General features: G+C 36.5%; 3 protein-coding genes across 3 annotated transcripts; 2 read left to right on the top strand and 1 right to left on the bottom strand.

Annotated features, from left to right (window-relative positions):
- Window positions 1–303: 303 nt before the first annotated feature.
- On the bottom strand, window positions 304–6,074 carry AOAT2 (alanine-2-oxoglutarate aminotransferase 2). Its single transcript, XM_059589937.2, has 14 exons — window positions 5,667–6,074; window positions 5,181–5,311; window positions 4,427–4,492; window positions 4,175–4,292; window positions 3,773–3,854; window positions 3,565–3,652; window positions 3,214–3,372; window positions 2,636–2,809; window positions 2,407–2,538; window positions 1,774–1,839; window positions 1,594–1,658; window positions 1,119–1,210; window positions 886–1,042; window positions 304–572 (listed from the first exon to the last, which is right to left on the bottom strand). The coding sequence occupies exons 2-14, from the start codon at window positions 5,295–5,297 to the stop codon at window positions 443–445; spliced, it is 1,446 nt and encodes a 481-aa protein (XP_059445920.2). The 5' UTR covers window positions 5,298–5,311; window positions 5,667–6,074; the 3' UTR covers window positions 304–442.
- Window positions 6,075–10,226: 4,152 nt separating this feature from the next.
- PRS3 (phosphoribosyl pyrophosphate (PRPP) synthase 3) lies at window positions 10,227–16,328 on the top strand. Its single transcript, XM_059589731.2, has 7 exons — window positions 10,227–11,575; window positions 11,957–12,272; window positions 12,616–12,711; window positions 13,270–13,338; window positions 14,419–14,547; window positions 15,570–15,669; window positions 15,880–16,328. The coding sequence occupies exons 1-7, from the start codon at window positions 11,202–11,204 to the stop codon at window positions 16,011–16,013; spliced, it is 1,218 nt and encodes a 405-aa protein (XP_059445714.2). The 5' UTR covers window positions 10,227–11,201; the 3' UTR covers window positions 16,014–16,328.
- A 496-nt stretch (window positions 16,329–16,824) lies between these two features.
- On the top strand, window positions 16,825–22,106 carry LOC132179557 (anthranilate phosphoribosyltransferase). Its single transcript, XM_059592298.2, has 10 exons — window positions 16,825–17,320; window positions 17,478–17,960; window positions 18,075–18,232; window positions 18,550–18,633; window positions 18,728–18,780; window positions 19,560–19,641; window positions 20,157–20,264; window positions 20,487–20,610; window positions 21,105–21,190; window positions 21,571–22,106. Exons 1-10 carry the CDS (start codon window positions 16,945–16,947, stop codon window positions 21,790–21,792), a joined length of 1,776 nt encoding a protein of 591 aa, XP_059448281.1. The 5' UTR covers window positions 16,825–16,944; the 3' UTR covers window positions 21,793–22,106.
- Window positions 22,107–22,981: the final 875 nt, after the last annotated feature.

Here is a 22,981-nt window from a genome sequence, read left to right as displayed (position 1 = left end):
TTTTATTTCCCCTTTTTTACACAAAAAAAAAAAAAAAAAAAATGATGAAAGGAGATACAATTTGATCAAGATACCATTAACGTGAACCACGTAAAAGAAGACACAGCATAAACGGGCACAGGAAGGAACCCATATGGGAATTTCCAGGCAATATTAGATGAATTTAACTTCTGATATAGCATGTCACAAATTTAGATTTAAGTTAAGAGTTGCAATGACTTCTATGGCAAGTTACAGAGGCCCGATGGTCATGAGATTCATAGAAAGATTGACATATGAGAGATGATAAAGGATGCTGGGAAGTTATCTTCAACAGAGTGAAGTTTATATACCACCAGGAAGGGAGGAATGGGATAAAGTTTGAGAAGTATACATTAAAGGGCTTGTGAAAGCCAAAACAAAGGACAAACTATGATACAACTTAGAAATAAGGAAGCATCCTTTACATCCTCGAGTAACCTCTGTAGTCTTCATATTGCTCCATAAACTCGTCATTGAATTTCTTGAAACTTGCCATGATTGCAGGCATGTCCTCCTCAGCAGGTAAAATGGTTGTCCTCAGGTGGAAGACCCTATAATGGAAATGTATTCAGTTAGATTAATTTGTATTTAAGGAGCTGTAAAAATACAGAAATACATGCTAAACCTAAAATAATTATCCTGTGAAAAAGTTTTTCAGGGTAGAGAGCCGGCTAGCCAATTTGCGTAAATAATATAATAATAACCAGGAACAAGCTAGACAGAAATGGTAATAGAAGCATTGTAAAGAAAGCAATAGGAAGATTGACTTTATTCTAGCCTTAAAAAAGAAAAGAAAAGGAAGATGCCTTTGGAATCTAGCTAAAGAAAAACTAAGCCCCACACAGAAAAATTAGAAGTAGTTACCCTTCTTTCTGTCCAAAGCCTGAGCCAGGGACCGTTGAAATGCCAGTTGCTTCCAAAAGCTTGAGACAGTAGAGAACATCAGGAACTTTTCCAGCCCTTTTGGCAGCCTCTATTGCCCTTGGTGGCAAGCGTATTTGAGGGAATGAATACATTGCACCTAAAGCCAATTTTTCTCAATACTCACATAATAACCAACCATTAAAATGCATAATATATATAGACCAACAGTTTACCTTCTGTGAAATTACAAACCACATTTCTGCAGCTATTGAATCCATCAGTCATTATCCTTGCTCTTCTCCTTAGTGATTCGATAACTCCTTTGCTGCAGGTTTCATGGTTCATAAAATACTATTATTCACCACTCGAACAGGGGAGAGGCCATCTCTTGATACCACAAAGAACATCAACATACCCAAATCTAAAATATCTTACAATTCTTTTTTACCCACTTACGAGAAAGAAAAGAGAAAGATCCAGAATCAAATCTTCAATTTTTTTTTTCTCTATCTGATGATCATTTGTTTGAGGTAAATGATTTATTAATGATTAATAATAATGCTTCATCAAATTAATGGCAATAATTAGATCACACAATATTATTATTATCATGACCATGACTGACCACAAAAGGCAGAAAGATGTCAAGTTGCACTTCCATGTGGCTTACAAGAGAAATGGCACAAACTTCAGTCTTAGTGGCCATACCTTTCCCTAACAAACTGATCATATGAAATATCTCCAGGTTTGGGCGGGCTCACCATCAATCCCATCTGTAAACAGAAGAAAAGTAATTTTCTCATTAAGATAGTAGTTTTTGTATAGAGAACTGGATGAGCCCAGTTCGATGCAGAATACTACAACAGGAAAAATTTAGCTTTAACTCACAAATATCTGTGCAGGGACATTTGGACTGAGTGATATGGATGCAACTTTATAGATCTCATCAACTGTCTGCAACATTAAGTCATGAAATAAAAAAGGAAATGAGGATCAGTAGCTTAAATACCATTTAAAAAACAAAGAAACATAAATATGCTTGAATTCCATCACACATAAGTCAGAAGCCTGCCTTGTCAAATCAACATGATGAAGAAGCAGTTTTTATGTTTGTAAATGTCATGAATTGGTCTTTTCCGACTAACAATATTAGACCACATCTTAACATCGTTTTTCAAGCTTCCTGTTAATGATGTATATATATAGTTAGAAAGATAGATAGGATTAGGAAAGAACAAGATGGGATCTGCTACCGTGGAGCGATAGATCCAATAAGGGGGAAGAGTTAATAGAAATGCTGCCATCGAAGGGAATGGGAGTGGCCAAATAAGTAAGACCATGGGTGCAAGAATTTGCGTTTAGGTGGACCTTAGTGACTGACCAGGAGGAAAAAGAGGACAGAATATACACTCTTCTGTATTTTTTTCTTTTTCAGTTCTAACGCATTTTGATTTTGAACACTTCAAATAGAAATAAATGTAAAACTAATCTTTTGTCTCTACAAGTTATAGAGAGACAAACCTTTGGAGGAATGTTGGTCATCTCAAAGTATCCACCCCGCTGTCCACATTCACCCCAATATCCTTTGGACACAGTGTGGAAAGAGACAAGATGGAGTTCCTTGCTTATGGGTGGCCCCATGTCCATCAAAACCTTTCAGATTTATAGGAAACAAGAGTATAAATATAATTTAAGAGTCCATGCAAGGACTTAGAGAGAGATAAATCTAACAGCACGACAAATAATCTACCTTTTTAGCACTAATAAAAGGGCGTTCATCCTGGTATATGTTCTGCTGATAAACCTCATCTCCAAGCAACGCTAAATTTTCTTGGTAACAGAACTTCAATATTTCTCTCAAATTAGCTACACTAAGACACTGACCGGTGGGATTGCCAGGGTTTATTATCACCATTGCTCTTACCTGATCATATTCCAATATATAAGAGATTTAGTTGGCGGTACAAAATATTACAGGAAAGAAAAGAAAAGCAGTATAATTATTGAAAAGCAAATACCAGAAGACAAGAAGATATTGTAGTATTAAGTACAAATGGAAGAAGATAATAGATAAATCTTCTCGAGGCAGATGGATGTATAGTATAATGAAGATTCTCCAAATAAACAGCCAAGACAAGTGAGGTTTGGATGAGTAAAACATGGGCAATTGGAAGTTAACCAACCAATTTATTACTGCCTCATTCAAATGTAAACCCATATTCAGGCCTCACGGTCCATCCATTTTTATTAACTGCTAAAGTTTCACCTTAGTTTCAATTGGATTCATGAAATTCTCTCACAAAAAAGGCTAAGCAAATGGATACTAACAGTTATCCCTTTAGAGCGAGCCTCGGCAACTGAACTGCGAAGGTTATTAATATCAAGGCCCCAATTTGCTGTCTCCTCTAGGAAATATGGAACAAGAGAACCGCCAAACAGAGAGATTGCAGCCGAGTAAAGTGGGTATTGGGGGACCGGAACCAAAACCTGCCAACACACAAATATTTATGGAAGAATTTATCTTGTGAAAGAATTGGCAAAGGAGAAAAGCCCTAAAGTAACCAACAAGACAAAAAAGAAAAAACAATTAAGGAAAAAGAAAAAAGGAAGTGGAAGAAGAAACCGAGTTTGATAAAAGAGGACACTATAAATAGAGAATTATATCAAATGATTTATTACCCCATCCCCTTCACCACGGATGATAGTATTCAAGATCTGCATCACACCTTTGCTTGCACCATCCGTGAGAAATATGAGTTCCGGGTCACTGTCAATGGAGTACAAACAATGAACCCCTCCAGTCAACAACTTCGTAAACGAAAAATCAAAAACTCATGTCAAAACAAAAATCAGACTGGTTCAAAGATTCATGTGGAGCATTTAGTACCTTGGATAACCATCACGCTTTTCAATGAACTCTGCCACTTCTTTCCTTACTCCTGGAATTCCTCGGGAGTCGCTGTAAGCACCTACATATATAATGAGGGGATTATATGATCTTGTCGCAGTTTACTACGGAAGCACATCTAAACCAGCAACAAGATGCAAATCAGTAGGTGAGGGGAAGGGGAAATGCGAATAATACTAGGAAAGAAAGAATATTTTGATAGCTCAACTGAAAATGTGGCTGACAAGGAGATGATGGTACAGGCCAAAACTTTTTGAGCAAGGCTTTGCTTAATTAATTAGATTACTTCCCACAGACACACTGTGATGTACAGTGTTGTCTTAGATAGTTAATTCATTTTCTTATAAAAACAAAACACAAAAGGCAGGTGAAAGAGAATACCAAGACCACCCGTAGTCAATGAAAGATAATGTTTTGCTCTTGCAATTGCATCAGCAGGAAAAAGCAGTCCAACATTTGGATCATCTAGTAGAAATGGAGCTTGGCACAGAGCAACTACCTGCAACAGAGCAATTCATTGGTTCAACACAAACTATACTGGCAAGAATTTCAAAACGGTTCAATTTGACCAGAAGTGGAAATCAAAAGAGAAAGAAGTAAACACTGAATTAAGATGAAGCAATAGTTATGAACCTGACGAGGGAAGGTCAGCGGCTTTTGTCCTAGCGCATGCGGATTACCAACATTTGTGAAAATAATCTGTGAACATAAAAATGAATAATGAGACGATAAAAGCACATACAATCAGAATAGTGGCATTAAAAAGAAGAACATTGGTTTTTAACTAATCCTCAAAGATGGTACCATACCTTATCATGCTTTATGAAGACTAAAGTAGCATTTAAGACAGCAGCAGTACTAGTATATCATACTCTTGCGCAGAATACAAGATCCCTCTCTTTTTATTTTTTTGGTAAGTAAACAACTATGGTAAAGCTAGAATACAAGGTCCTAAAGTTACTCTGCGAGACAAAGTAATTTTGAGTTATTTGTCACTTTTCTTTTCTGCAGTTCCCCTATACAAATATTCTAGTGCATATACAGCCATTACATATGGGACCCTAAATTCAATTAAACCCACATAGACGGTTTTGATAATTTGACAGGCATGCTGCATAAACCTAATACAGATATTCGGAAACAATTTCATGTTAGAAATACAAATTAGTTTTCAAAATAGAAATACAATTCCATCAGTAACTCCCAAGACAAAGATACTTAATACCCCCATATATCCATTAGAAACTATATAACCAGCTTACTGCAAACTGAAACGCCAAAACAAAAACCTTATAAACAGAAGCCCTTACCAAATCTCTAAAACAAGGTGCAAAACAACACAAAACGTTACAGCCAAATAATAGCCAAAGAGAGCTAGCACATATACCTTCTTGCCTTCTTTCTGAAGCTCAGAAGCTCGAAGATACAGTTCGCCTCTAACGGCATATTGGGCCTTCTTCACGTTCTCATTCAGTGACTCATAGTCTAATCCTTTGGGAAACATGATGAACTAGCAACCTTCTCCCAAATTTCACCCCAATATAAAAGAGAAACAGTGACCCGTAAATCAGTTTCTAAGGTGAAAATTTAAAAGGTTGAGATGAGCCAGAAACAAGCCAATCCAAGAAATGTCACGGATCCACAAACCCCATTTAGAAGCTTAACTCAAATGCGCATATACATGACAAGAAAAGATTGAAAACCAAATAGAGAAAACATACCCAATTAACAGTCGCAAATCTCCCAAACAAAACCCAATTTGTTAGCATAAATGACTTGTTTTTTGGGTACGTAAAATGTTTGCATAAATGACAAATTAAAAATCTTTTAATAATGGGTTTCAAATGGTGACCATTATAGTTGAAACAGGTACCTGTGACTCGAGTTTCCAGCACTAGGGCCTGGGTGGCTCGTGGACTTAATTCAAGTGCTGTGCTTCAGTAGCACAGAGATATATGCTCGCTCACGCACGCACGCACAACTTGTGAACGGTATTCTGCTACTGACACAAATCTTGAGGGCTTTTTCTTTTGTCCTGGCGAGATGGGATATCATGTGTCACTACGTGAATGCAATGGCAGCACCAGAGCCACTGAAAATGGTATGTAGATTATTGCTCTATATCAAAAAGGGATAAATCTCATGCAAAAAGTGTGGCCTAGCTTCAATCTACCAGTTCTTGGTAGATAGATAGATGAAGCATGTTTTTCAATCTCTCAAGAGTGGAGTGGTCCATATCATCAGAACTCTCCCTCTCAAGTCTCAAGTTTCATCGCCCTTTCGTTTTATTTTATTTTTTTGTATTTATTTTCTCTCCGTGGCCAAATTGGGTTGTCGTCTTTCAGACTTTTGCAAGCGGCCGGTCGAACTATAGTTAGGTTAGATTGAAAACTAACCATAATTGAACTGGTCGCAATCACGGAATAAATTTTAGCTTATTTGATAATGATGCTAATGATGCTAATTATAATATTATTTATTCTACAAGGAAAACTGAATTACGCAAACTATTATCAATTCAAAACAGAAAAGGTAAAGTAGGTTGATTATTTATTTATTTATTAAGTAAAGCTATAAACTATACATTTTTATTTTACTATTTTTTTTTTTTTTTGATATGTCCACGCAAAAAAAGGAGAAGGGAAATTCGAACTAGTGACTTCCGCTTCATAAGACGTGATTCACAGCCAATTGAGTCACCCCTTAGAAACTATTTTTATTTTACTATTATTTCATAATATCGCACAACATTACCAAAAAGCTTGAGACTGTTAGGATTACTATTTATGATTTGTACAACATTATCACACAGCAGTCTGTTGGAATTTCTTTTTGTCATTCACACAATATTAGGAAGTAGATTGAGGCGGTTGAGATTCTATTGCATGAGAAACCGAGTAAAGATAGACAAATATAGGATCAAAATCTTGTTTGCGTGACTCTCCATTTTAGAATTTCATCTTTAAGTCATTTCCAGAATAATGAGTGTTAATACACACGTGAATAAGAATAACCAAATTAGAACATTGACTATTCTATTAATTATAAAAGATGAAAAAAAAAATGATGAATGCCTCTTTTTTTTTTTTCTTTTTTTAACCACAAATAGTGTTTATGCTAAATTTTGAATGTTGTTAGGAACATTACAATATTTTAATCAAGTAGTAGCAACAATTGGTTAAATACGAGATGTTATGCTATCTTCCTTAACTTTTATCTTATTCTCTACGCTTTCCCACCCACCCAGCAAATTATGTGACCGATTAGTATTAGTAGTCTAAGAGCTCGTTTAGGAGTGCGATTTAAGAGAAATAATCTGCGTTTTTAAACTAAATCGCAATTTTGGATTGTTTGGAATTGCGATTTTAAAAACGCAAATTTTGAAATAGTGAAAAAATCTGTAATTTCGATAAGCTGACTAGAGTGTGCTTATTTGAAATAGTGCGAATTTAAACAAAAAGCACGATTTCGCTTAAACAAAAAATTGGAGTAATATTTACCTATTTTTGAGCGGGAATGAAAAAAATTACAAATATGTCCACCTAATATATATTAAAACCCTTCATTTCTCTTCTTTTTCTTCATCCTCTCTCCACCCCTTCATCCTCTTTCCGCCCCTTTGCTATTTCTCGTGTAGCTGTCGTTCATCCTCTCTATCCCTCAATCATGTAAACATCTCATGCTATAGAGGTGTTTATGCTGATGTTTTTAATTTCCTCCAATATTTTAACTAAAAAATTGATATATCTTAAAAACAATATTGGTTGCTAAAACAGGTACAAGTTGGAGGTTTCAACTTGCTTTGTATGCTTTGATCACCTGAAATGAGTGATCTAAACTAGACTATTTTTGTGTGCAAAAGTATATTTGGATGACATTCATAATAAAGGTATGTGTGCAAAGCTGGTTGATTTTTCGTGGTAAAAAGTAATTTACCCTATTTTCATTAAAAAGGAAAATTGTGATGAATTTCTACTCCCTCCCCATAATTTATTTGACACTTATTATATCCAAGAATTACATATAATGGACTTAGTGGGAAACACTCAATATGATCTATGCTTTGTTGTGGGCTTTGTCCGATTAACAGCTCTGTCGCAATTGAATGTCCAAATGTGAGGGGCCTCGTTCCCCTACGTGGTCCGACTAGGGATTTTTGTTCAATGGGCCCATGGATCGTGGGAATATGGACTGTCCATAGCAGGCCATACAAAGCCTACACTCTTCTCGGCGCCGTGAGACTTGATGCTTTAAAGAATTAATATTAATTAATTTTGAAGAATTAGTTGATCCCGACATCATACTTTATGCTAACAAAACTTATGTTTCTCTCTCCTATGAGCCTCACTAGGTGTCCCTTTGCTATTGGGTAGTGATTTGGCTGGCTGTGATGCTTAGTTACTAAACCCGACAAATCACATCTTATGACAGGTCTCACATTATAAAGTGATTCAGTTCTGATAAGGTATTGTCGTTTGGATCTCGAGAACTTGATTGGGCTTGGCTTGCTTGTAATTATGCTTAAGGCTTGTCTTGGACTTGGCGCACACTACCTATGGAATTATCACTGGTTACACCAAATCTGGGTACTTCAAAAGGTAAGAAATAGACAAGGATCCAAATTAATATAACGAAAAAAACAAAAATTCAAAAAAGGATTTTATATAAAAAGTTTTTTTTTCCAACAATTGGCCAATCTGAATTTCCAATAATTATGCATGTGACTTGAATAACATTTTCAACGAGTTCGAGCTTGTCCGATCTTTCAACGAGCCAGTCTTAAACATACATTTTATAGCTCGACTCAAATAAACATCTTCGTAAACGAGCCAATTTTAAAATCTTAAAGCTTGACTTAATTACAACTTTGATTTTAGTGTTATATATATTCCTTTTGTTCGGAAAATGTTGGAATCTATTGACTTCCATTATCATAATCTAACCGTTTGGGAAAGCGTTTGGAATATATTGGCTTTCATGATTGGAATCTAATTCGGTAAACTTTTTGAAAAGCCATTTTTTTAAGTGTATAAAACTCTTATCAAATACAATCTCATTACAAATACCTTTTTTCAAAACAAATTAAAATTATTAAAAACGTATGTGAAAAGTACGTATTATTATAAAAATATATTATTCTCGTATGCTAAATGACCCTTTAACACTTATAGAAGCCAAGTTTGAAGAATTCCTACAATTTAGTAGGAAATTTATATCCAAACTGAATTGTATTTTTTATGGTGGAAATTGTACATGTACAATTTTTTTCAAAGTTCATAGGCGGATGATTACATTACATGTATGAAAAATAAGAACAATTAAAGACGATAGACACTATAAGATGTATTATATCGCATTACTTTACTCCTAAAAGAGTGTTATAATAGTCCTCAAATAGTAATTCAATCCGTTAAAGACTACGCTTCATAAAACATAAATAATTATTATTTTTCTCACTTTCTACCTACATTTTTTAAAAAGAAAAAGAAAAAGTGTCACAGTAGTTACTCATTAGATGTATTTTTTTTTTTTTTTCAATCATTTCTTTAAAAAAAGAAAAAGAAAAAAAAAAGAATATTTTTTACTAAGAACTTGTTTGTGTGTGCATTTGAAGAGCTTAAAATGCGTTTTAATACTCAAAAAGTTCGTTTGAAAAAGAAAATACTCATCTGGTAAAAAAAGTTAAAAGCGATTTTAAATGTTCAAAAAATCTAAAAATGTCAAAATGCACTTTCGACAAGAACTTAAAAATAAAGAGTTTCGCATTTGTACCATTATTTTACAGCATGGTTGAGATTTTGTTCAAGAAATAGAGTTAAAATCTCAACCAAAATAATTGTCCAAACACGAAAAATGTGTGATTTTAACAGCAGGCATAATTTCGGTATGAGAATAACTTAAATCTGGATGAGGCGTAAAACATGGGTTTTACAGCCTCCAATAACATCAGATAAAGCAAAACAATTGCACAAATGAGAGCCCTTACGATGCAGTTAGTGCATAAAAATGGTATTTTGCAGCCTCAACTGATGTGTTGACACATCATCAAGTTCATTTTAGCAAAATAAAATCAAAACAACAAATTTTAAACCAAAACCAAATTTGGCACAATAAACTCAAACCACCGGCCGGCATCCCGTGGGTCGTGGCCAGTCCAAGCGTGGGTTTGGCCGGTGCTAAGTTTGGGTTTGGTCAGACTCGGCCGTGGGTCACCATCTCCGACATTATTTTTTTGTGAAATTCAGTATTAAAATCTGATTCTAATGCTTAAAAACGAATTTTAAATGTCTCAAAATTCGTTTTTGAATTCCAAAACTAAAATCTCAAGGGAAGGCTAACCTTTTTTTAAAAATTTCATCCCAAAGCCAGAAAAAATACTCACGGCGCCGAAAATGTGACTCAATGCACTGGAGCCAGATCTACGGCGAGACCCATCGTGGGTCTGGCCGGATGGTTGGGTCTGAAGCGTTACAGCAGAGACCCACGGGGTCTCTTTCTTTCTGCCTCTTCAGTTCAATTTTTCTTGCTTTTGAGTTCAAAATCCAGTGCATTAAGTTGTAGATTATTTGTGCTTTAGGTGATGTGTCTTTGTGCTATTAGTTGCTGCAAAAGACCCATTTTGCAGATGGACTGCATAGGAGGTTTATTCAAACCAAATACAACAGATTTCAGATTTAACAGAAGAGAGAAAGGAGAGAGACTGGCCAGACCCACGGCTGGGTCAGCCGTTGCCGTGGGTCTGGGTCTACCGTTGCCGTGGGTCTGTCAATGCTTTCATATGATAGGACCAGATTGACCCTTTGATTGTTTCGATTTGGGGATTTTGATTTAGGGTTTGAATTTATGTGGGTTTTGTTGATTGGATTTTTCTTGAGTTGTTGATACGTACTTTCAGTTACAGGCTGCCCACGTTCCGTTTGTCGAGGAAAGTGTGAAGGAGGCGGATAGAGCTTTGATCTCACACCTTCATAGGTTGTCCGAGTTCAAGCAATGCTATAAGGATTGCTGTAGAAACTCTGATTTTGGTTCTGATTTGCCAATTGGGTCTTGCTTGGAAGCTCAGTTGCAAGAGAATCAGAGCAAGCTGCGCACACTCGGGACCGTCTCAAACCGGTTACAGTTGGAGATTGATCAGAAAGACAACGAGGTTTTGGCTTTGAGGAAGACGTTGGGTGAGATTCAGAAGAAAAAATGAATATGAGCGAAGAAGTAAAAACCTTTGTTTCAATCCTATTTCATAAGATGATTTTAACTTACGTGTCAACCAGGTATTGGAGGCTGCAAAACTAGTCTTTTAACTGGATAGTAGGGGCTCTCTTTTGGAATTCAGGACAGAAAAGCCGTCATCGTCCGTAGTGCTAGTGTTGCTACACATAACATTACATTACATTGCAGCAGTGACCGCCATATGGCGGCCACCCGACAGCTTTGCTCCCCGCCTACCCAAAACCCTAACCTCCCTCACTCTCACTCTCACGCCCTCGAATCTCTTTCTCGACCCTCGGAAATCAAATTCTCGAAGAAGAAGATCAGGAGCCACAGCATCAGGTGCGATATCACGAGCTTCGACTTCGACAAGCCCCAGAACTGGGCCGATCCGATTCGCTTGATTCACAACTCTTCTTCTTCTCACTCGCCCTCTTCCGTGCCAATGGCCGCGCGCAATTCGCCTCCTAAGAATGTGAAGAAGGTCTGCCTGTTCTACTGCGCGGAGACCAAGGCCCTCGCCGAGAGAATCGCTGCCGAGTCCGATGCCATTGAGCTCCGCGGCATCACCTGGAGGTCAGGTTCTCATTTCAATTTCGCATCAAAATTGAAAGAGCTTCGTTGATTTTAGCTTCCGTGGGTCCCGCATCGGGACCCACAACAAATCGAAATTGATTTCGTAAAAAAGGTATTAATGATCAAATTCAATTTAAATCTAAACGAATATTAATTACATAATTAGATTCTTTGAGATCAACGGAGCGAGTTGAGATATTATAGCAGTCATATGACTATAAATTCAAACTCTTCTATTTTTGTGTTTTGCCATTATTGATCAAATAATTAAAATCGAGCCAAGTTCATAAAAATATTATTTATGATTCAATATATTGGATTGAGTTTGAACTTTTACTAAAATTTGTGCATGATTTTTTTTTGGGGTAATTTATGGTTTAGAACATTTGATGATGGATTCCCGAACTTGTTCATACCCAATGCGCAAGGCATTCGAGGACAGCACGTGGCGTTTCTGGCGTCGTTTAGCTCCCCTGGACTGATATTTGAGCAGCTCTCTGTCGTTTACGCATTGCCGAAGTTATTCGTATCGTCGTTCACCCTCGTGCTGCCCTTCTTCCCCACGGGAACTTCGGAGCGCATGGAGGATGAAGGAGATGTTGCCACAGCTTTTACTCTTGCTAGGATTTTGTCGCACATACCCATTTCGAGGGGAGGGCCTACTAGCCTAGTTACCTTCGATATCCATGCTTTGCAGGTTTGTGCTTAATTTTTTTACATTTTTTTATACATGAATCCAGTGAGCGTGAAATGCAGGAACTTACTCACTATCATGTTCTTATCAATAATAGTTACAGATATTAGTGCATACAAATTATTTTTTTAGTCAATGGGTTCTATGTTATTTTTGGTTTTTTAGGAGGTGTCATCTGAGATAGAGATCCTTGGCAATAAATAATAGTTATAGATATTAGCATGTATAAATTTTGTTGGTGAATGAGTGATGGTTTTTTGGGTTTTGTTTGTTTGGCTTTGTTAGCTGCTTTATTTTTTTTAGAAATGTCTGACCATCTGCTTTATTTATTTTTCTGCGTCTTTAGGAGAGGTTCTACTTTGGTGATAATATTCTACCATGCTTTGAGAGCGGGATACCTTTGCTTAAAAGTAGGCTCCAAGAGCTTCCTGATTCTGACAATGTAAGATTTTATTTTTTTCCCCCCTCTTTCATTTTTTGGGCATGTAAGATATTTATTAATGTGTTGAGCTTCGTATTTGTACAATGATTCTTTTCCCCTGTTCCCGGGGTCGTTGTATATGAAGTCATTAATATGGTGTGATGGCTACTAAAATCTTTAGAGACCAGGGTTCCTGAGTAAGCCTCACAAACGAATATATTGGATTCCTTAATTAGGATTTTGGGCGCATAGCAATTTTAATTGTTCCTGTACTTGAAAGATCCCAAAATATGGTTCTTTGCTCTGATGGTTTCAGCCCTATTACAAACACTGAGACCAGTTTATATATATATAATTTGGATGCTTTCCTTACAAGTTAACCTTTATTCTTTTACAATAAAGTACACTTCTCTCATTTTTTTAGTCCGGATTCTAGAGTCAATCTTTTTAGGTACATTTTGTGCTGATTTTGAAATTCACTTGGAGATGGTGGAAACCTGGAGATCAGATACTGATGAAAGTATTTATTCTGGAGCGATTTCTCATTTGCGGCATTGAATGCTGACCTTCATTTTGCAGATTTCCATTGCTTTTCCGGATGATGGTGCATGGAAACGATTTCATAAGCTACTGCATCATTTTCCAACGGTATTATATATGTAATCTTTTTAACATGGATGCTGTATTTTCACTTATAATCATGCGTAAGCATACTTAACCACTTCTTGTGCTTTCCCTTTTGTTGTGTAAATTTGATGCTAATTTCACTTCAGTTAATTTGATTTATTACATTAGATTATATAATTTTTTAACTACAAACTAGATTAAGGTTTTTTTTTTTTTTTTTTTTTTTTTTTTTTCCTTTATAAGTAAAACTACAAACGAAATTAAGTTAATGTTCAAATTTCATTTATGTTTGTTTATGTCAACGCTGGGAATCTGATCATTGCACACCCCACTTCCTTGAGTTCTGGATACAAGGATTTAGGAAAATCTATCCTTTTTTTTTTTTTTTGATAAGTACTTAGGAAAATCTATCTAGGATGAGACAATGTGAATGCATTATTTCTGGGACTTCTCACGTTTCCGAAACATAGTTTAGGCAACCCATATTTGATCTTCTTCTAGAGAGGATCAGGGAAATACATTTGATTACTTGTTTTGTTAATTGGAAGATATTGCTCTTTTCTGGCTACCTTTGCTGCTTGGGGTTTGTGTTGCCAGCAAGCATATGCTTCTAGGACACCTGTAACCATGCGTATATGGTAGAATGGATATACCAATGGGCTATAGCTCAGTTTTTATCTGGCAGGGTCCCGTAGTAATAGTGACCTCTGGTTAAGAGTTTAAGAGTACAACCCTGCAACGGTAAGTTGGTTATATCCACAAAAGCTAATGTTTTTCTGAAGTTCTAATGTGCACTAAAATATAAAAGGATTGATATGATCATGCAGTTTGCCCATTTGTAAATGGAAGAAAGGGAAATTTCCAAGTGGGAATTGCATTTTTTTTTATGACACTGGATGAAATGTAGTATGAAGGAGGAAATGGCATTCTCCATCCTCTTACTTCATCCCAGCTGATCCAAGAGGATAGTTTCTGTTATCTGCTTGAATCCTATGTCCTATGCTTGCATTCAACTATACTATTTCATCTCTTTCATGGGAGATACTAAATTTCCAACTTCAATAGTCTCTGGGTTGCCTGCATCACACAATTGGCTTGCAGATTGTTTGTGCTAAAGTTCGGGAAGGAGACAAACGAATAGTTCGAATCAAGGAGGGAGATCCTGCTGGACGGCATGTTGTGATTGTTGATGATTTGGTTCAGTCAGGTGGCACTCTTATTGAATGTCAGGTATGCAAGTCCATGCACATGATTCATGTTTTTACCATGTTAGTTCTTGAGTAATTTCTCAGTCTGGACTCATATTTACCGACCAGAGAACAAGCATGAATGTTTAAGGCAGTAAGTATAAGATCTTACTGATTTGAGATCAAGAACTCGGGAACTTTGATAATACTGTTATTTTGTTTGGCTGAATTCCTAACAGTAAAGGTGAGAGAGAGAGAGAGAGAGAGGGGGGGGGGGGGGGGGGGGGTGTTGTGATAACTGCTGATTTACTAAAACTTGTTGGAAGAAAGTTTTGGGTTGTTGCTGATGACTTGCTTTATTTATTTTTTATTTTTAAATGATAACCGATAAAACCCATGGTAAATATTGCCATAAAGTGAAGCTCTTACCTGCTACTTCATTTATTGTCTGCATAAATCAACCAAAGGCTTATGGGTTATAACCATCTTCTGGACCAACGTGGTGTAGCTTCATGCATCTTCTGTACTGTTAATATCTTAGAGCATGTTTGGGATTGTGTTTGAGAAATAGAGCTTTTAAGTCAAAAAGAGTTTTTTGGCAAAACTTTATTTTTAAGTTTTTGCCAAAAGTGTTTTTTGAACCCTTAAAAGCGTTTTTAATTTTTTTTTGCCAAACGAGTACTTTTTTCTTCAAACGAACTTTTTGAATGTTAAATGCACTTATAGACTCCTCAAACGCAATCTCAAACAGGTCCTTACTCTTTAACATGGACATATAAACTGGAGGGTGCATGATTTGGCTACCTTGCTCTCAATTTTGAAGTTGTTCATAGAATCTTGGCTACACCAGACTGTACTGTTTATGAAGATACAATAAATGGACAATCAAACAACATGATCAACACTTGCAAACCTTCTTCACAGGGTTGGAAAGTGAAAATTGACTTCGTTTGGGTCATCTTTTATGCCCCTTCCTTTTAGTTCCTTTGCATGGAAAATACAACTCCCTTCTTTTCATATTTATAAGCTATTCTTTCTAAATGCATGTGTTTATCTTTTTTTTAGAGAGTGTTGGCTGCCCATGGAGCGACAAAAATCAGTGCTTATGTGACACATGGGATATTTCCTAATAGGTCGTGGGAACGCTTTGAACGTGACAATGGAGGTATTGCATGCCCTCGTCTGTTACATTTCTAGTTTCTCAAACAGAGTTTATTACAAAAAGAAATTGATGGGATTTCTTTTGTTTCCATCCTAATCTTTACTACCGTTTGCTTTTCTCTTCCCTTCGAGATAGATATGATAACGATTGTAGTGCCCCCATTGTAGGATAGTTTAATCATTTTTCTGAGTTATTTCCATGTTTTTTATACAGGGAATCCTGAGAATGGGCTGACCTACTTCTGGATAACGGACTCATGTCCATTGACAGTAACTGCAGTAAAAAACAAGCCGCCATTTGAAGTTCTTAGCCTTGCTGGTTCCATAGCTGCTGCACTTCAAATATAAGAGATGCTTGGGAGCATCAAGTCACCAGCCTAATCATCGTCTTGTGGGGGGAAGTTAGTGCGTTATAGACAGTGTTCTTTTTTTTTTTTTTTTTTTCCTTCCCCATTGAACCATGTTCAAGTGACTTTGGGGTCACCATCTATAGAGCAATTATGATAACTATAACTATGGGGCGGCAGTTTAGTGGTTGAACAGATATTGCTTTGAGCCTTTGATAGAGTAAATAATGTGCTGTTTGCTTATCGTCTATGGAGAGATCTCTGTAGACTTCTGCTTGGAATAAGATTTGAAGATATGAGGGCCATTGTGAAACAATCTTCTGTTCTTGGCCTGTTTTTTCCCCAAGTAAGATGGATTATAATTACAAAAACAAAGGAGGTCTCTGGCACATTAGGAACTAGGTTGTTCATGAAAACCATCTAGATGCTTTTCAAATAGCCCAAAAAGTTATAACCATTAGAGTATTCGCCACCTTCATGACCCTGTCAATTTTCAAGGTTTGCCCTCGTAATTTTGCACGATAAGCAACGTCAATCAAATTCTCTGATGGTATTCCCACTAAGCATATTTCTCTTGTTAGATGTTCTCCTCGACGGTGGCAAGGATCCACCGTTGTAAATGCACTGCGGTAATCTTATGTGTACTCGGTACTCTACTCACATCTATATTCAAAAATAATTTTTTTTTTTAAAAAAAAAGCCAAAAAAATCGTCATCAATCGTCATCATTCATTTTACGCCGCCTTTGTTAAGAATTCAGACGCAGTCGCCACGTGACGGTACTATGTATTTATTTAAAAGAATTTGATCCAACGCACCTAACGCAGCAAGTGAGCCTATGCCCGCCATTCTCATTTCTCACCCATTTCTACCAAATTCCTTCGGCGTGCTTTCCCGCGAACTAGGGAGAGTGGAGAGACCGGTAGACCACCATGAAGGCTCTGCTGAGTCCACAACCTTCGTTCTCATCCATCTCTCCAATCCACATCAACAGGCCTCGGAATCTTACGTATTCGCCGATCAAAACCTCTCTTCGATTTTCCTCAAATGACTATGACCGTCGAATTGGAAGAAAGCCTTGTTTGGCCGTGGAAGCCACACTGGACTCAGCCACGATCGACCAATTAGGGCTTCCAGAGTCCGATATTCGGAACCCAGCGGTTTCATCTTCGTATCGTAGTCCCAAGTCGCCGAAGCCGAATCAGACGGTGCTCGATGCCCAAGCTAGGGTTTGCACGGGGCCCACCCAGACCAGGCCGCTCAGTGAGGACCAGGCTTTCAAGGTCTTGGATACCATCTTAAGATCAGGTAAAACTTTTTTCATTGGTATTTACATTTTGATACGTACAATCAGATATTACACATTGGATATCTAAGCCGTAATTGTGAAATTCTGTTGTCACCGAGCTTTTTATCGGACGATTCAGACCTAAATGGTTTTTTATGTTTTATGGTGCAATGTTAGCTAAGGGAGAACTCAAAGATGAAGAAGAAGTTTCCAAAGCCCAGCTTGGGGCCTTTTTCGCGGGGATGACGATCCGTGCGAATGCCTTTCCCGAAGCGACCCAATGGAGTGAGGGGGAAAGGCGTGCAATGAACTCGTTCTGGCCGCTCCTGGCTCGAGCACTTCCGCCGGATGTAATCTTCATTGCCGATCCCGAAGGCTCTATAATGGGAGTAGGGAGTTCTATCGGGCCCCAATACGTCGGCAATAGCTCCAGCGAAATGAGATTGGTTGGTGCCCTAAGGGAAGTTCTGGCCGGAGGCCATCTTGGATATGAGGAGGTCCAAGGTGTTTTAAGAGATGTTCTTCCGCTGAAAGTAGACGATGAGGAGAAATCTGGAGTAAGTGAGTCATTGCTTTCGGCCTTTTTAATAGGTCAACGTATGAACAGGGAAACCGATCGTGAATTAAAGGCATACTGCCTTGCGTTTGATGATGAACTCGGTATATGTTTTACTTTTCATTACTCTGTTTATGTAGGGGTTATGAGTAATTGGGCATTCTAATTCGAAAATATGTATTTTCCTCTGCTTAATTTATTCATCTAATTCTCATCAGGTCCTGCTCCTGTGGCCGATATTAAATCATTGACTCATTATGGTGAACCTTATGATGGAAACACACGTTACTTCAGGAGCACATTGTTTGTTGCTGCAGTTAGATCCTGTTATGGTGAATCTTGCTTGCTTCATGGTGTCGAATGGATGCCACCAAAGGTTGGCCCTCAGCTTATATGAATTAGTTTTTAAGTTTTTACTCAATAGACAGTGTGGATTTTTCCATGATGCATTTCATTTTTGAAAGAAAAATTCTATTTGAAAGTAAAATATATAAGTAGATGCATCCCTTGATTTTACTGCATTTGATCTTTTCTTCCCCTGCAATCAAAATGTTGATGTTGCCTTATAAGCAACTTTTCTTTGGAGATTGAAATATATTCAGGATGATATATAATGATATAGTTTCAGATTTTCATTTTGTTTATAACTTTTATACTTCGGCTCTGGAGCATTTGAATGTCTTCCTTGTTCAGGGGGGCATCACTGAAGAACAAATGCTGAAATTTATGGGAGCAAATACAAGCTTATCCCCGTTGCAGGCAAAAGATCTTCTCGAGGTCTCTGTGGTTTCGAATACAATTTTTGCATGCATTGGTGCATCTTTTTTTCTTTGTTTTATTTTTGTTTTTAAACTTTTAATTGCTATCTCAGGATGAGGAAGTCGGTTTTGCTTACATAACTCAACGTGAAGCTCGCCCATCTTTGTATGAAAATCTAACCAAATATTACTATTTCACATCTTTCTCTGAAGGATTTTTTTATTTTTTTCTTTCATTGCACTGAAAAGAGAAAAAAGAAAAAAGAAGAAGAAAAAAAAAAAACTAATTTTAGCCTGAAATATCAATTGAAAAAGCAAGATGGATCAGGTTCCCTATGCCTAAAATTTAAAGATAACATTGTAATGCCATCTCAGTTTGAATGTGTTTCCCATGGCTTTTAAGTGACACTGGCTACTTTAAGGAGCTGAGATTAGTTCTTCTAGATTTAGTTTTCCATCTCTGTCAATGGTTCATTTTTCAACCTTTACTGACATAGAGTTAGAGGTGCTTGACCTCGTTTTAGACTTTTGACTGAACCAAATTGCATCAAAGATCAAGTCAATCTTGTCATAGACAGTACTTGCTTCTATCTACTTTAATTTTCAAATGTAATTATGCCTGCACTCACTTGGCGGTCTGTTAGCTAAGTTGTGGGTTTTTTTTTTTCTTTTTTTTCTTTTTTTTTTTTTTTTTTTTTTTTTTTTTTTTTTTATGTCTAATGTAGATTGGTGTCGGGAGGGATTTCCTTTTATTATGCTCAAAGAAAAATTAGGGGCAGGGGGGAAGCCCCTAGAAAATTATTCATCGCTTTATCTTTTGGCGCACTTTGAGCTTAATCTAGTTTTAACCAGTCATATTTACTGACTGTAAACAGAATGAAGGTAAATAACAGCATTGATGATTTCTGCAGATGTTAATACTTACTAAAAAGACTATTATTGCAGATATTCATTGGCTAGTTTGAGGGAGCATATAAAAAAGCGCCCCCCTGTGGCAACAACTGAAAAGGTTCAGCAATTTGTTAAGGTGGGCCACGTTCTTATTTAATTCTGGTGTTATTAGCTTTTATTATTGGTCATTTCTGCTTGATGCGTACTTTGCTGAGTGAACAAACTTCCATGACATTTTACTGGTAAATCTAGATTCTGCTATAAATCAGAATGTACAGCAAATTAAAATGTTTTTGAATTATTTTGTTATTCAATTAATCAATCTGCAATTTATTTGGCTACTTTCTCTGAAGAAAATTAGTAAGTGTTAATCTAACGTGCATGACTTTCATACCTAATCTCTGCAATTTTTTGAAGTATTTCCTTGTTCGTTTCTTTCTAGCTAGGTGCTTCCTCGTGTATATTTTCTGTGTACTTATTAGTGCCTTTTTGTTTTTAATGATATTTGTCGATTACTTATAAAAGGAAAGTCACATGCATGCCTATGCATGTGTAAATCAAACTTTGTTTTAGGATGAAATTGTCAGTCACCCAGTATAAGTCTAAAGGGGTTGGCTGTCCAGAATTTAAAATTTGTTGTTTTCTTGACAGGCTCGAGGGAGGGAAGCAATGGTTGCTGGATTTTATCATGATGGTTATGAGGAGCCACTGTTGATGCTCATGAAGAGAAGAGGTGTTGATGCTGGCTTGGTGGTGAAGGTCAGAACTTCGCCTTTTAAATGCTATTGCACCATTGGGTTTTATAAAATATTTAACTTTTAACAGCTTTGCAATTAAAGAGAATCTTCTAATGAAGAAAAGTGGGTGTATTTGATCTCTCTTAATGTCAGGACGGTCTGGTATAATGTAATCAGTAGTGTAAGTATCAACCAGGAATCCATATTAAGCACGTTATATAATCTGATTATGCTGTTGGTGTAGGGTGAGGAAGGGGCACTCTCAATGACAACGAGATTGCGGTCAGCACACATTTCAAAAGGATTTCCTGTGAACTACTGTTCGGGTTTCCGTTTGCTGAGCATGGTGTCCGCTTGTGAAGTTGATGGTTTGTATCTTTTGGTTACCTTATCTTTGTTCAGTCCCTCTTGTATTCATTTCTGTATATGTGTGTTGTTGAGAGTATTTTGTTCACTTGAGATGATTTAGATTTCGGGCTCGTTTGGGTGTGCGATTTTTTTCTATTTTACTTAACTGAACTCAAAATTGCGAATATCGATGAGAAAAAAGAGTTGAGATTATGTTTGGGTTGTTTGAAAAATATAAAATATAATAATAATAAATCAAATTAAAATTATATATATATATATATATATATATATATATATATATATATATATATATATAATTTTCTTGATTTTTAAATTTTTTTATTAGTTGGGTTGAAAAATATTGAGTTGAGTTGAGTGTTACTGGTGTCAAATCAAACTAAGAAAAGAGAAAAAAAAATTGAGATAAGTTGGGAAAGATTTCCTTCCCAAACAAGCCCGCAAAGCATTCATTCTTATCATTATACTGAAACCTGAAAGTTTGGTGTTGCAGGTGTGTCACGTCAGAATTTCAATCTAGAGGTTAACGCCAAGGACTATGGTTTTGAGCCTACCAATACTCCAAGAACTGATAGATCGGTTAAGTTTCCAAGTTCTTTTGCTTTCTCTTTTTTCTTATTGTATGGCTTATCATCCAACCTTACTTTTGATGAATATATAATCGCAGCTACATTCAGAATAATAAATTATGTTGTCTTCTACCTCCCAACCTATATTATGTCTACTGGTCATTTGGGCTATTAAGGGAAAGGGACTGGTTCTATGAATGTAGGTGTAAAATTCTTCAACTAGACGAGGCTAGATATGTGCTCTATTTAGTATTTTTGTAGGATTGGATAATTTTCTGTAGTTCTAATGGAACCGGTTTCGTGACCCCCCTTGTTCTTTTTCTTTTAAGCCTTTCTTCTTGTTTTTGCCATTTTTCTTTTTAACAAGTAATTTAAATTCTGCAAGTTCAGGTCTCAAAGAATATTGAGTTGGGTTTAGCAGCTCTTCATGGTGAAAAGGGACCTGCATATGATCGGATAGTGTTAAATGCTGGAATGGTGGATCATTTGCTGGGATGTGATGGTGCAGAGGACATATCCATCGCGCTGGATAGAGCGAGAGAGGCCATTGACAGTGGCAAGGCTTTAAAAAGGCTCTTAAATTACATAAAGATTTCTCACCAAGTGAGGTAAATTAGGCACAAGTTGCGCTTGCTTTCATTGAGATCTGTTTTTGTAGGTTAGCATTGTAATTTTGTGTCTTTTACACGTCAATGGACAATACACTCTGATAAATAACGAAAGAGAAAGGGGGATTAGAGGTCTTTGTTCGTTTTTCCCGCCAATTTGTAAAATTCGCTTAGCAGATAACCTCATTGTTTCATCTTTTTCCCATCAGAGCTCACATGTTCTTGGTTATTGTAGCATATTTTTTTACCCAAACATTGTTGCTAACTAACGGTTGTTTATCGTTTGGTAGCTTTGAAAGAGATCATAAGTTTCGGATATTTTCTTTCCCAACATGTATGAGATTGTTACTATGGTTTTTAGGCCTTTTTATTTATTTATTTTTTTCTTTTGAGACAATTGATTTTTGCCTACAAATTTTGATGATATAGAGCTGATGTGATGCGAGGGCTGATAGGTGGGATACTGATGGGGTAAAAGTATGATTTCTACCGTTAATTTTTTTAATTTTTTTTTTTAAATGTGATTTTGGTATATATATATATATATAAAACTAAGAAGGAAGGGAGTTCTTTCCAACGTCTAGCCAAATTGACAAGCGCAAAGGTGAGGAAATGAGGAATTGATGCTTCCAGAAAAAATCAGGGGACAGCCCATTTTGCCAATTGTGGATGCGAAAGTACTTTGTTTAGCCTCTCGGGACGAGAAAGAAAATTGGAGTTGTTGATGTCCAAGTTACGAGGGAAAAACGTAACTTGTTAAAACTATAAATTGTTCAATATATATTTATATATGATGTCCCTTAAGGAAAGAACCACATATCAACTTGAATTCAACCTAAAAATGTAAAAATGTTTTGCTAAGGTAGTTCTGTTCTTGTTTTTTTCGTAAGATAATTTGCTTAAATGCTCGTATAAGTTCAAATTAAATATACATGTGAATAATTAAGGTGAAAGATGGGGAAGAACCCCCTTTAACTCCTTCCTCATTCAATTAAAAAAAAAAAAAAAAACCGAAGAAGTGAAGCCAAACTGTCATGGCCGGACCTTTTGAAAGAGAAAACTAAATAAATCAAATTCTTAAGATATTTTATTGAGAATTTTCTTTCAAACTTTAGTAAGTGTTTTCAAATTCATTAAATCATTATTGAATCTAAAATGTATTAGTGATTTTTATTGTCATGTTAGAGAGTGCA

This window comes from Corylus avellana, chromosome 4 (genome assembly GCF_965113065.1).
Source record: "Corylus avellana chromosome 4, dhCorAvel1.hap1.2, whole genome shotgun sequence".
Lineage (NCBI taxonomy): Eukaryota > Viridiplantae > Streptophyta > Magnoliopsida > Fagales > Betulaceae > Corylus > Corylus avellana.
This window is presented reverse-complemented; position numbering and strand designations above follow the sequence as displayed.